Below are 12,224 nucleotides of genomic sequence, written 5' to 3'. Positions count from 1 at the left end.
AGACCTAAATACAAACAGAAACCTAGTATATGATTGGAAGTTATCTCAAATTACTGTGGCAAAGATGGCATTTAAAAAAAATGATATAAAAGGATGGCCACTTATAAAAGAAAACATTTAATCCACTGCTAATACCATATGGCTAAATAAACTCCAAATGAATTGGAGGTCTAAATGTGGGGGCACCTGGGCGGCTCAGTCGGTTAAGTGTCTGACTCTTGATTTTGGTTCAGGTCATGATCTCAAGGTTCGTGAGATCAAGCCCTGAGTCTGGCTCTGTGCTGACAGTGCAGAATCTGCTTGGGATTCTCCTCTCTCTGTCTGCCCCTCCCCACACTCATGCTCGCTCCCTCTTTCTCTCTCTCCTCTCTCTCTCAAAATAAATAAACATTAATAAAATAAATAAATGTAAAAAAAGTACACGAATACTAAAAGACACCATCAATGAATTTTTCTAACCTGATTCTTCATATGACAAAAATCAAATCCAATAAAAGAAAAGACTGATAAATTTGACTACACTAAATTATTTTTAAAAATTTACAAGGCAAGAAACAACCACATGAAAAGTCAAAAGACAAATGACAAAGCGGGAGAAAATATCTGCAACATAACTGCTTGGGGAAGATATTCAAGGTAGTTTCTACTGAGTGTCCACAACTGCTGGATAGCGGAGGTACACTAGACCGTAAGATAGACATGGTCCTCACAGTTACACAGATACATCTGGACAAGGGCCCAAACATACAAAACAAATAATGACTTCAGTTCCACTTCAGTGTGCTACAAAGTAGAAGCACAGGTATTGGATTCCTGTATAGAGAGACCTATACAGGTTTTAATGTTGAGGAATTAAGTATTAAATTAAAGAATTTTAAATAATACATTATCCATTTATATGATGAAATTATAATTTCTTAACCATTTTCAGAGTTAGAAAACTGAGGTGCTCCAAATTCTCTTATTTGATAATGGTTTTCCTTGTGATCTTTGGCTGCTGAAACAAAAGCACATAAAAGGTAAGTTGAACAAGGACAAATTTAGCATGCTTATTTGCTGTTAATATTTTGTAATTATTGGTTTAAGTGTTCAATTGGCCAAATCAGTTTATAATTTATATATATTAAAAGGGAGATATATTTAATATATTTATATTATATTTATATTTATATTATATATATATTTATATTTAATATATATTAAAAGGGAGATGTAAAAATTTAAAGAGCCATATATAAAGATTACATTTGTGTGTGTGTATGTGTATATACATGTACATATGTGGGTACATATGTATATATGCACACACACACACAGATGGTTCCCTACTTACAATGGTTTGACTTACCATTTTCTGACTTTATGATGATGCAAAAGAGATACACATTCAATAGAAACTGTACTTCGAGTGCTGAATTTAGTATTTTCCCCGGGCTAGTGATATGCAATACAATATTCTCTTACGATTCTGGGCAGCAGCAACAAGCCACAAATCCCAGTCAGCCATGTGATCACAGGGTAAACAACCGATACACTTACAAACTTCTGTACCCATAAAACCATTCTGTTTTCAGTTTCAGTACAGTATTCAATAAATTACACAAGATATTCAACACTTTATTATAAAACAGGCTTTGCGTTAGATCATTTTGCCCACCTGTAGGCTAAAGTAAGTGTTCTGAGCACATTTAAGGTAGGCCAGGATGAGCTATGATGTTCAGTATGTTCGACGTATTAAATGCATTTTGACTTACATTTTTTTTGGTATAGAAGAGAACATACATTTTTGATTTTTTGATTTTTAAAAATGTTTTCATTTATTTTTTATTTTAATTCCAGTATAGTTAACATACAGTGCTATATTAGTTTCAGTGTTCAGCTTACAGTATTTTCAACTTATGATGGGTTTATCAGGATGTAACTACACCTAAAGTTAAGAAAGATCTGTAACACAATAGATACAACTTATATATATAAATATAAATATATATATATACTGTATATGTGTATGTATGTAACATGTGTATATACATATTATATGTATATGTATGTATACACCTATACATACGTGGCTCTGTGCTGACAGTGCAGAATCTGCTTGGGATTCTCTTTCCCTCTCTCTCTGCCCCTCCCCACACTCATGCTTGCTCTCTCTTTCTCTCAAAATAAATATTAACAAAATAAATAAATGTAAAAAATAAAAGTACACAAATACTAGAAGACAGCATCAATGATTTTTTCTAACCTGAGTTTTGCATATGACAAAAATCAAGATCCAATAAAAGAAAAGATTGATAAATTTGACCACATTAAATTATTTTTTAATGTAATTGTAATAATTGTAATTATTCAGGTCCTTTGTTATATCTATGTTCCCTTGAAAGTTAAAAGTTTTCACATTCCATGTAAATTGGTATAGCCATTATAAGGAAAACAGTATGAATATCTCCATATTAAAAACAGAACCACATATGATCCAGCAATGCCACTTCTGGCTATTTATCTGAAAACAAACAAACAAACAACTATCTTGAAGAGATACATGCATCCCATGTTCATCTTGGCATTATTTACAATAACCAAGATATGGAAACGACCTAAGTGTCCATTAATGGATGAATGGGCAAAGAAAATGTGAGATATATCTATATACATACATATATATATAGATATATACACACACACATGTACATATGTACATATATATGTACATGTATGTATGTATATACATACACACACACTGGAGTATTAATCAGCCATTTAAAAAAAATGAAATCTTGCCATTTGCAACAACATGGATAGACCTTGAGGGAATTATACTAAGTTAAATATGACAGAGAAGACATTTTCTGTATGATCTCACTTATTTGTGGAATTTAAAAAACAAGGAACAGGGGCACCTGGGTGGCTCAGTTGGTTAAGTGTTTGGCTCAGGTCATGATCTCACAGTTCGTGAGTTCAAGCCCCGCATCCGGCTCTGTGCTGACTGCTCAGAGCTTGAGGCCTGCTTTGAATTCTGTGTCTCCCTCTCTCTCTGCCCCTCCCCTGCTCACGTCTCTCTTTCTCTCAAAAATGAACATTTACAAAATTTTATTAAAAAAAAAAAAAAAAGGCAAACTAAAACCAAGCTCAAAGACCAGATTTGGAGGTTGCCAGAGGCAGGGGATGGGGGCGGGTGGGGGGGGGGGGTGGGTAGGCAAAATAGGTGACTAAAGTGGGAGCACCTGGGTGGTTCAGTAGGTTAAACATCTGACTCTTGACTTTGGCTCAGGATATGTCATGGATTATGAGACTGAGCCCTGCTTCAGTCTCTGCACTGACAGCACAGAGCCTGCTTGGGATTCTTTCTCTCCCTCTCTCTCCGCCTTTCCCCCATTCATGCTTGCTCTCTCTCTCTCTCTCTCTCTCTCTCTCTCCCCCTCTCTCTCTCAAAATAAGTAAATATTTAAAAATAAATAAATAAATAATAGGGATGTAATGTCTAGCATGGCAACTAGTAAATAATACTGTATTGCATATTTGAAAGTTGCTGAATGAATAAATCTTAAAATATCACAAGAAAAAATTTTTGTAACTATGTCTGGTGACATAAGTTAACTAGACTTATTGTGGTGATCATTTCACAATATATACAAATATCAAATCATGCTGTGACTCTGAAACTAGTGTATCATTTATATATCAATTAATAAAAAAGTTTTCACATTCAAAAGCTTATCCCGTCCCTGGTGGACCTGTGTCTAATTCTGCATTCTCTGAAAGTCCATTTTATATTTTGTTCTGCCTGATTTCCATGTTTTTGCACAACAGATATTCACTTTATGTGTAAGCAGCTTCTCCACATTCCTCACCTATAACAAAGTGAGAGTAGTAGTGATTTCATACCAAGAAAAAGATCAAACATATGTGCTAAAAGAGAGCATACTCCGGGCGCCTGGGTGGCGCAGTCGGTTAAGCGTCCGACTTCATCCAGGTCACGATCTCGCGGTCCGTGAGTTCGAGCCCTGCGTCAGGCTCTGGGCTGATGGCTGGGAGCCTGGAGCCTGTTTCCGATTCTGTGTCTCCCTCTCTCTCTGCCCCTCCCCTGTTCATGCTCTGTCTCTCTCTGTCCCAAAAATAAATAAAAAACGTTGAAAAAAAAAAAAAAAGAGAGAGCATACTCTTAAGGGGTTTTTTTGAATGTTAAAAACCAGGGGCTCAATAAGTTAAGTGTTCAACTCCTGATTTTGGCTCAGTAACGATCTCATGGTTTCATGAGTTCAAGCCCTGCATTGGGCTCTGTGCCAAAAGCCAGAGCCTGCATGGGATTCTCTGTCTCCCTCTCTCTGCATGCGCTCTCTCTTTCTCTCTCAAAAATAAATAAACATTTTAAAAAAATTAAATGGGAATGCAAGTTGGTGCAGTGACTCTGGAAAACAGTATGGAGGTTCCTCAAAAAACTAAAAATAGAACTACCCTACCACCCAGCAATTGCACTACTAGGCATTTATCCAAGGGATACAGGTGTGCTGTTTTGAAGGGACACATGCACCCCCATATTTATAGCAGCACTATCAACAATAGCCAGAGTATGGAAAGAGCCCAAATGTCCATCGATGGATGAATGGATAAAGATGATGTGGCATATATATACAACGGAGTATTACTTGGCAATCAAAAAGAATGAAATCTTGCTATTTGCAACTACGTGGATGGAACTAGAGGGTATTATGCTAAGCAAAATTAGTCAGAGAAAGACAATTATCATATGACTTCACTCACATGAGGACTTTAAGAGACAAAACAAATGAACATAAGGGAAGAGAAGCAATAATAATATAAAAACAGGGAGGAGGACAAAACAGAAGAGACTCATAGAGAACAAACTGAGGGTTACTGGAGGGGTTGTGGAAGGGGGGATGGGCTAAATGGGTAAGGGGCACTAAGGAATCTACTCCTGAAATCATTGTTGCACTATATGCTAACTAATTTGGATGTAAATTTAAAAAAATAAAAAATAAAACAAGTTAAAAAAAAAAAAAAAAAGACCCTACAAACCAAAGCTCTTCAGGCAGAAAAAAATTGTGTGTTTTTTTTTAAAAACTATCTCCAAGTATGAGGTGTATATTGAGATAAATTATGCCCCATTATTAATTCAGGAGCCAGTTTCTCACATAATACACCTGTGCCTCATTTGCAACCTAGTAAAAACAGACACCAGAAACAAAAACAAAACCAATAACCAAACAAAAACAAAAAGCCTAAGATTTTGACATCTTCAACTATTATCAAGGGCATTTTTCAAAAAGATAAATGAAATATAAATGTCTCCTATACACAACATGAATAGTGTTGCTGATGTATAGTGAGCTTAGAGGGAGGAATACATCTAAGGACAAGGCAGTAATATCTGTACTACACTCTTATAAAATTTGATGCTCAGTTTGGAAAACTCAAAAGAAAATAGAAAAAATTAAATCAACCAAAGTAATCAAAAGAAAAACAAAATCAAAAGAAAGGTGTAAGGAACTCAGGGTTATTTAGCAAAATATATAGAAGAAAACAAGTACTAACAAAAATATAAACTAGTTAAGCTAAGCTAATGTCTTACAGAGGAAACTTTAAGCCAAGAAGTCTTATTAGGACAGAAAGGGTCATTATATTGATAACAGATTAATTCACTGAACAGATATAAGAATTCGAAATTTATATGCAACCATCACTTCAAAATCCTCAAAATATAAAAAATGAAAAACTACAGAGAGAATGAAAATCCACTTCAATAGCAGGGATTTCAAAACACATTTCCCAATTATTGATACATCAAATAAATTAAAAATTAGTAAAGATATAAAAGACTTAGAGAAGCACAAATAATAAGCTTGGTGTAATAGACACACAGGCTTCTGCATTCAACAGTTAGAGAACACATATTCTTCTCAACCACATGGGATAATTAGAACAACTGGCTACTTTTTAGGCTATAGAGAGCGTCCCAATAATTCAAAGAATCAGTATCACAAAGATACATTCTCTGACCATAATGAAATTAAGTTAAAAATCAATGACGGGGTGCCTGGGTGGTACAGTCGGTTAAGGGACCAACTTTGGCTTAGGTCATGATCTCGCGGTTCATGGGTTCAAGCCCCATGTTAGGCTCTGTGTGGATAGCTCACAGCCTGGAGCCTGCTTCGGATTCTGTGTCTCCCTCTTTCTGCCCTCCCCTGCTTGTGCTCGCTCTCTCTCTCTCTTGAAAATAAACAAAAGTTTTGTTTTAAATCAATGACAAAAAAAATAATTTCAATATCTCCTTAATTTGGCAATTTCAGAAACACAGCTTAAAATCACTCATGGCCATAGATCACAGAAGGTATTAGGAAAAGTTTAAAACAATTTAAATCAAATTATAATGAAAATACCATATATCAAAGTTTATGGACATCCATACGATAGATTAAGCAATAAAAAGGAAATACCAACACAAATTACGTCAGCGATGAACTTCAAGAGTGTTACATGAAGTGAAAAAAGTCAAATACATATTACATGATTCTAGTAATATGAAATGTCCACAAAAGGCAAATTTACACAGAGAGAAAGTAGATTAGTTGTTGACTAGGAATGAAAATGGGTATTACAGCAAATGAATGTGAGGGATCTTATTAATGAGAGGATGAAAAGGTTCTAAAACTGACTTATAGAGATGGTTAAAACACTCAGTAGTAACTAAAAATTACTGAAGTGTACAACTGAATGAGTTTTATGAAATATAAAATATACCTCATAAGGTTTTTTTAAAAAAAACTTGTGGGATACAGAAAAAGGGAAATTTTAGCCTTAAAACACAAAAAAAAATAATAAAAGAAAATAATAAAGAACTAAAATTAATGAAACAGAAACAAAGATTCAATAGACAGGATTAACAAAACCAAAAGTTGATTTGTTGAAAGAATAAATAAACCTTTAGCAAAATTAATTAAGAAAAAAAGAAAAGGAACAAATAAACATTTGGAATTAAAAAGTGGATATAACTACTGATACAGCAGGTTTTAAAAGATTAAATAATGCTACAAATGAATGTTAAAACTACACCAATATCCATTATATTTCATTTGGAACTTTAAAAAAAATGTTCTCTACCTGGGTACTGGATTATGTATACAGAAGTAGCTAACTTTTGGAACATACATTTGAAGCTATGTTAAATATAGAATTCCATAATTATTATGGCTTCTTAAATTGTTTTTCAGTACGATCTGTATTTACGTGTACACTTAAAAATGCCTCTCACATGGGGCACCTGGGTGGCTCAGTCAGTTAAGTATCAAACTCTTGGTCTCAGCTCAGGTCTTGATCTTGGGGTCATGAGTTCAAGCCCTGCATTGGGTTCTGTGCTGGGCATGTAGCCTACTTTATAAAAAAAAAAAAAAAATGCCTCTCATATTTACTGTCACCTATCCTGTGCTATGTAGTTTATAAATATTATCTCTAGCCCTAATGTCTCTGTAAGGTAGGAGTATATGACTCCTGTTTCAGATGAGAAAAATGAGGTATAAATGACTTGTTTTAAAAAGCCGGCACTCAAACCCTGATTATTCTGGCTCCAAAGCCACACTGATTGAATATATATGATTGTATATATAACATGTATTTATAAAAAAAAGAAAGTATGAATTTAAATGTGAGGAAGAGCTTGAAACTTAATTATACAACTATGAAATAAACGTCTACATTAGAAGTCCTTATCTTAGAGAAATTAAAAATTCCCTTAAGAAAACAAGTAGACCCTCTGATTAGGTACTCCTAGAAAGCTAACTCACTGCTGAGCATAGCCTCCAGTCCCACATGACCAGGAAGCCTGCAATGAGACCCTGGGAAGTTGCAGGGCATATCCTATCACCCACCCACCCAGAGAAGCAAGTCAGCAACACCCCCCAAGCTGGAAGCATAACCTGCAGCCTACCTCACTAGCAAGCTCTAATGGTAACCCTGGGGAACATCACGGCCCAGCTTACAGCACTGCTTAGCAGCAAACTCCAGTCTATAGCTCTGCTTGGCACTGGAGCCCAGCTGATGGCTATGCCCAATTGTTGAGTACAGCCTGCAGTCTCACCCAGGCAGGGAGACCAGTCAGTGACCATACCCTCTGTGAAGCAGAGCCTCAAGCCCTGCCCAATGGAGTACAGCATGAGGCCCGCCCAGCTAGGAAGCATGGCTAGCAATCTTGCCCAACAGCAGAGCACAGCCACCATTCTGCCTTATTTAGAACTGAGCCTCTGCAGTTCTGCCTAATCACAAAGCACAGGCTGAGGCCACATCAGACCATGAAGCCCTGCCTGCAACCCTGCCTGAATGAAGAGACTGGGCAGTGGCACCATTTGGCCAAGGAGCATACCCAGTAACATTGCCTGACCAGAGATGACTGTGAAACCCTGCTTAGTGACCCTGCCTGACCTCAGAGCACAGCCCTACCAGCCAACAGCACCGCTTAAACACACAATAGAGCCAGTGGGCCACCCCCACCTCAGCATGAACAGCAGCTTCACCTAGTCAGAGACAACAAACCATTATAATTATGTTGTCAAAAGTCAAAGATAGAATTTTGAAAGTAACAAGAGAAAAGTGACTTGTCATATATGAGGGAGCCCCTATAAGACTGTAAGCAGATTTTGAGGGAAAACTATAGGTCAGGAGAGAGCGGTAGGATATATTCAAAATACTGAAAGAAAAAACTCAGCAAAGCACACTATACCCAGCAAAGCTCTCTTTCAGAAATGAAAGAGAGATAAAGCCCTTCCCAAAGAAATGGAAGCTGAGAAAGTTCATCACCACTAGACCTCCCCTACAAGGAAGGCTAAGGATAGTCTACAAGCTGAAATGAGAGGATGTTAAATAAACCCCGTAAAACTGCATGAACGTATACAACTTGTTGGAAAGGGTAAATATATAATCAAAGGCACATTCTATAATATTGGAATACTGGTGCATAAATCACTTTCTACTCTAGTTGTTTTGGTTTTTTTTTTTAATGTCTATTTATTTTTGAGAGAAGGGAGAGCACGTGTGCACGCACAAGTGTAAGTAGGGGAGGGGCAGAGAGAGGGAGACAGAATCCAAAGCAGGCTCCAGGCTCTGAGCTGCCAGCACAGAGCCGACATGGGGTTCGAACTCACGGACCAAGAGATCATGACCTGAGCGGAAGTCAGACACTTAACCGACCAGCCACCCAGGTGCCCCTTTCAACTCTAGTTTAAAAGTCAAAAATAAACCTTAAAAATAACTATAACTATAATAATTTGTTATTAGATACACAATGAAAAAGATGGAAATTATAATATTAGTAATCTAAAAGGTGAGGGAGAGAAATGCATAGAGTTTCTATATGGTATTGAAGTTCTTATCAGCTTAAAATAGGATATTATTTCACATAAGCATACAGAATGGAATATTTCTCAGCCATAAAAAAGAATGAAATCTTGCCATTCATGACAATACATGGGCCTAGAAGGTATTATTCTAAGTGAAACAAGTCAGACAGAGAAATATAAATACCATATGATTTCCCTTATATGTGCAATCTAAAAAAAAAAAAAAGCAAAACAAAACAAACAACAATAAAAAGAGACACATAAATACAGAGAACAAGTGGCCACCAGAGCAGAGTGGGGTGGAGGCATAGGCAACATAGATAGCAGGGATTAAGAGGTACACACTTCTAGTGATAAAACAGCTAAGTCACAAGGATGGAAAGTACAGCACAGGGAATACAGTAGATAATATTATAATAACTTTGTATGATGACAGAAGGTGACTACACTTAACATGGTGAACATTTTGTAATGGACATAATTGTCAAATCACTGTGTTGTATACTTGAAACTAATGTATGTCAACTATCTTTCAATTAAAAATATATAAAAAAAAAACTAGGGAAAAACATTGTGACATTAGTGCTGGCAATGATTTTTTGCAAATGACACCAAAAGCACAAGAAACAAAAGCAAAAATAAAGATGATATCAAACTAAAAATCTTCTGCACAGCAAAAACACAAAAAATAACCATAACAAAACAATCAACATTCAAAAACCCAATCACATTTGCCTACAGAATGAGTAAAATATTTGCAAACCATGTATCTGATAAGGGGCTCCTATCCAAAACATGTAAGGAATTCAAACTCAATAGCAAAAATAAACAAACAGTAACAGTCTGTTTAAAAAATGGGCAAAGAACCTAGATACACATTTTTACAACCAAAGAAGAAGACATATACATGGCCAACCATACATGAAAAGGTGCTCAACAACACTATTCACTCATCAGGCAAATACAAATCAAACCACATTGAAATATCACCTCACACTTTTTTTTTTTTTTTAATTTTTTTTCAACTTTTTAAATTTATTTTTGGGACAGAGAGAGACAGAGCATGAATGGGGGAGGGGCAGAGAGAGAGGGAGACACAGAATCGGAAACAGGCTCCAGGCTCCGAGCCATCAGCCCAGAGCCTGACGCGGGGCTCGAACTCACAGCCCGCGAGATCGTGACCTGGCTGAAGTCGGACGCTTAACCGACTGCGCCACCCAGGCGCCCCTCACCTCACACTTTTTAGAATGGCAGTCATCAAAAAGACAAGAGGTAACAAGTGTTGGACAGGATGTGGAAAAAAGGATGTGTACTGTTGGTGGGAATGTAAATTGGTGTAGCCACTATAGAAAGCAGTATGGAAGTTTCTCAGGAAGTTAAAAACAGAAATACTATATGTTCCAGCAACTCCACATCTGGCTATATATACAAAGGAAATGAAATTACTATCTTGAAGAGGTATCTGCACCCCCATGTTCAATGCAGTATTATTTACAACAGCCAAGACATGGAAACAACCTAAGTGGCCATCACAGATAAATGGATAAAGAAAATGTTATACATGTACATATATAATAGAATATAATTGAATGTTATTTAGTCTTAAAATATAAGGAAATCCTAGCATTTGCAATAACATGGATGAACCTGGAGGGCATTATGCTAAGTGAAGTAAGCTAGAGAAAGACAAATACTGTATGATCTCACTTAAATGTGAGATCTTAAAAAGTCAAACTCAGAACAGACTGGTGGTTACTAAGGTCTAGGAGGTGGAGAAAATGGGGAAATTTGGTCAAAGGGTACAAACTTCCAGCTATAAAATTAAGTTCTGGGGATCTAAAATACAGCATGGGGACTATAGTTAACAATATACTTGACAGTTGCTAAGAAAATAAATGTTGTATGTTCTTGCCTCCACAAGATATATAGTAATTATGTGAGGTGATGGATGTTTTAATTTTATTGTGATAATCATTTCAAATACATCCATCTATCAAATCACACTATACACCTTAAACTTACACAGTGGTATACATCAATTATAACTCAATAAAGCTGAGGAAAAGAAGCTAACTCAAAAGTGTACAGAAGAGACTTATAAAATGACTTAATATGTTTTCTAATTGAATGGATATTAATACAATCTGTTTTAAAAGGTTGTGACAAGCTGTTTTGACATTTAAAATGTGGTCATTTCATATTTTAATGAATTTACCATCTTACCTGGTTTACTTCCCAAGCTCACTTCCTCATCTGACAAAACTAACCTAAAGTAAAAACCAAAAAATGCAAAGAATTTGGTTAAAACACACTTGGGATTCATATTCTACAGTTTTATATGGTTAAAAAAATGTTTTTAACTGAGATGACATATAAAATAGTTGTCCAGTAGATAGATCTCCTAAAATCTGAGGCAAATGTCACTTCTCTAGATCTACATAGACCATGAAAATAATCCTCCATCCATTATTCTTTTAACAACATATACTGAGTGCTGATGAAGCACCAGGCACCATGTTCAGTATTACAGGCACTGTGCTAAGTTAATACATCATAAAGAACGTCTATCACCGAAGTCACTGAGTATAAGGTTTAGTTTTCAAGTACTGAAGGGTTTGCTCAAGAATACTTGAAACCTAAATAGAGGGAATGAAGAACTGCAGAAAAAATGTAGTACTCTATTTTGGAACAGGAAAGTGATGTTTGCAAAAGAAGATACATTTGCCTAAAATGTTCTCGGTAAATACTAATTTTGGATATTTATATCATCCATCTGGGATGATTATGAAAAGTCAGACAAAGAAATTGAACATAGATTTAGGCATTATTCCTGGGGTGTAACCTCACAATTCTAGTATTGAAGGTTGTTTTTAATAA

General features: G+C 35.9%; 1 protein-coding gene across 5 annotated transcripts in view; it reads right to left on the bottom strand.

The window, feature by feature from the left end:
• ICA1L (islet cell autoantigen 1 like) overlaps positions 1 to 12,224 on the bottom strand; it is an 89,689-nt gene that overhangs the window by 37,703 nt on the left and 39,762 nt on the right. For all 5 annotated transcript variants that reach the window (XM_019436627.2, XM_019436629.2, XM_019436628.2 and 2 more), the window contains exon 10: positions 11,571 to 11,614. In XM_019436627.2, coding sequence (XP_019292172.1) covers positions 11,571 to 11,614 — 44 coding nt within the window. The remainder of the gene's footprint in view (positions 1 to 11,570; positions 11,615 to 12,224) is intronic.

This window comes from Panthera pardus, unplaced genomic scaffold, assembly GCF_024362965.1.
Source record: "Panthera pardus isolate Hobbes unplaced genomic scaffold, ASM2436296v1 HiC_scaffold_10, whole genome shotgun sequence".
Lineage (NCBI taxonomy): Eukaryota > Metazoa > Chordata > Mammalia > Carnivora > Felidae > Panthera > Panthera pardus.
This window is presented reverse-complemented; position numbering and strand designations above follow the sequence as displayed.